This window comes from Myotis lucifugus, unplaced genomic scaffold, assembly GCF_000147115.1.
Source record: "Myotis lucifugus unplaced genomic scaffold, Myoluc2.0 scaffold_382, whole genome shotgun sequence".
NCBI classification, from domain to species: Eukaryota; Metazoa; Chordata; class Mammalia; order Chiroptera; family Vespertilionidae; genus Myotis; species Myotis lucifugus.
In genome coordinates, this window is record NW_005871430.1 from 83,649 (window position 1) to 86,130 (window position 2,482).

At 53.6% G+C, this 2,482-nt stretch overlaps 1 protein-coding gene across 1 annotated transcript in view; it reads right to left on the reverse strand.

Moving 5' to 3' along the window:
- VSIG2 (V-set and immunoglobulin domain containing 2) overlaps window positions 1-1,923 on the reverse strand; it is a 19,961-nt gene extending 18,038 nt beyond the window's left edge. The window contains exon 1 of the mRNA XM_023743259.1: window positions 1,839-1,923. Within this exon, the coding sequence (XP_023599027.1) occupies window positions 1,839-1,923 (85 nt within the window). The remainder of the gene's footprint in view (window positions 1-1,838) is intronic.
- Window positions 1,924-2,482: the final 559 nt, after the last annotated feature.

The window sequence follows — 2,482 nt, forward strand, 5'->3', positions numbered from 1 at the left end:
AGGAGGAGCGGGTCAGTGGGTGGGTGATGGCCACCTGAGCCAAGAAGCCCGAGGCCGCTCGGCAGGAGGTCAGGCCCGCAAGGGACTCGCCTGCGTGGGGACGCTGGGACCCTCTCCCCCTTTGGGCGGCGAGAGGAGGGCTCGCAGGCCACCGGATCCAGTGCCGGGTCCCACGAGCTGGGTGGGGAAAGGCTGGCGGGAGGACGCCCCGGGAGTAGCGCGGGACACTGAATACTCACCTTTGCAAACATCCTCCCCTGGGCCGTGTGCTCCCTGGGGAGGAGGGGGCTGCGGGGAGGCTGCACGGAGCCCCCGCGGTTTTATTTCCCCGGACTAGCTCGCTTTCCTGCGAATTTAATGTAACCGCCCCTCCCCCTCCCCCTGCGCCCCCTGGCGGCCGCGGCCCCTCCAGGAAGCGCACGCACCTGTTCCTGCTTCTCAGTCCAACATCCAAAACAAAGATGCTTCAAACATCCCGGCGCAGTCAACCTCCGCGCAAGGCCACCGAGGACCCAAAGCGCAACCGCGAACTTCTGGCGCCGCCTGCTCTGGGTGGCTGTTGCCTGGGGAGAAAAGCAGCCAGGCCTCCTGGATTCCACTGACGCCAGAGTTCTGCTGTAACATGGAGTGTGTGCCCGGTGCCTGCGCTGCACACAGACCCTCCGGGCTGCTGCGACCTAGTGTGACTTGCCTGGCTGCTCTTTAAATACCTGCGGGGCAGTGGCTCTGAGAAATGCCTGTGCAAACACTACACTGCCAGTGTCCACTCTGGAGCCTAGAAGCTGGCAACTCAGTGGCAGCCAAGGCAGCAGACATAGATAACTGCCCATCTCATACCCTTAGGCAGCGACCTGCACACTTGAAATTGTCACATAGATTGTGTGTGTGTGTGGGGGGGGGGGGGCGGGGTGTTGGCTTGCTCTTTCTATTGTATCGCACTGAAATTTTTCTTGACTTTAGTTAACATTGCAAAACCCTCTTGTAAACATCTCCCTCCTTTGTTTCCAGATGAGGGTTGTCTCCCAAAATAAGTAACCCCAGAAAGGCAGTACAAAGTCTCCTGGTTGTATATCCCAGGAACACCAAAGCATCCAATCACATAGGCTGTGCTCATCCAAGGTATAGTCTCAACACTCATTCTCTGTAGCTCATTTTTTCTTTGTAATTCAGACCCCAATAATGTGCACCATTGAAAAGTGAAGCTGCAGCCCAAGACTGGTGGGCAGTGGCTGTTTCCATGTGACACAGCACCAGTCCTTCAGGACTCTCCCACTGCTCTCGCCCCAAAGAATTTCCACACCATCTCCTGTCCCAACCCCTTCTTTTTCGGAGCCTGAGGCTGTCAAGCGGTAGAAGTTAGCACAGCAGCTCCATTACTTTAAGTTTTTGCCAAGATGCATTTTAGGGCGAACATTACTCTCTGGTGTAAAGTGAGAATATTGGCACTGATGACCTGGGAGTGACCTGGGAGCTGCCTGGGAACCATGTTGTGTGCAGGAGCCGAGTTCACAGTTCCATGTAAGAGACTTGCAGGGGACCAGCGTTTCTCCAGTCACACCTCATCCTACATCTCTAAATATTTTCTAATGCAGATTCTTAGGTTTGAATATAGTGCCTCCACTCCCCACTCCCCCTGAATCCATTACAAAGCTCCATTAAGGTCTAAATAGTCCACTTTTTGTTTTTAGCAGCACACATGTTGTTTTCTGACACCCGGATGCCCTCTTTTCTAGAATGCTCTGGCCAAAGAGACTGGATATTCAGTAGCAACAAGCTACTTTTTTTCCAGGTCTCCATTCCTCAGTGCTTGGCTTTGTCCTCTTGCCGCCATCCCTCACCCATCCCAAGCCCAATGGTGGACTCATGGCCTGGCCCAGTCTCGCCATCTTCCCCTCGCTGCTCACAGCAGTCTGGCAGTGCCATTTCCCGTAATGTGGGGTAGATGTGAACCATCTCAAACAAGGCTCACAAAATGCTCCGCTGGAGCTAAGTACTTACCAGCGATGGAAAGTGAAGCATAACTAGTTTTGGGGTGGATCAGTGGCCAAGCTTTAGGGAGGTAGTACTGGTAATAATGCTTTCCTCCTCAGCTCTTAGCACTGAAGACTGTAGGGTTATTGCTACAAGATGGTGAATGGAGCTTCATTCCGGCCAATTTAATTTAACCGCCCCTCCCCCGCCCCCTACACCCCTGCACTCCCTGGCGGCCGCGGCCCCCTCAAGGAAGGACTATAGGACTGTAGGACTACACAAGCCCACCGCGAGTTAACATGCTTGGACTACAATTTCAAGTTGCAGAGAAGGGCAAACGCATGAGAATTTCCCAAGGCCTGTCCCTGCAGACTGTGCCCAGGGAAAGGAGGTGCTACACTCAAGCATCCCATAATATTTATACTCTTCCTGAAGTAACACCTGTTTTTAGCAGCTCACATCAGAAAACAGCCGACTCCACAAACCTAGACCCAAATGACATTGATTATAA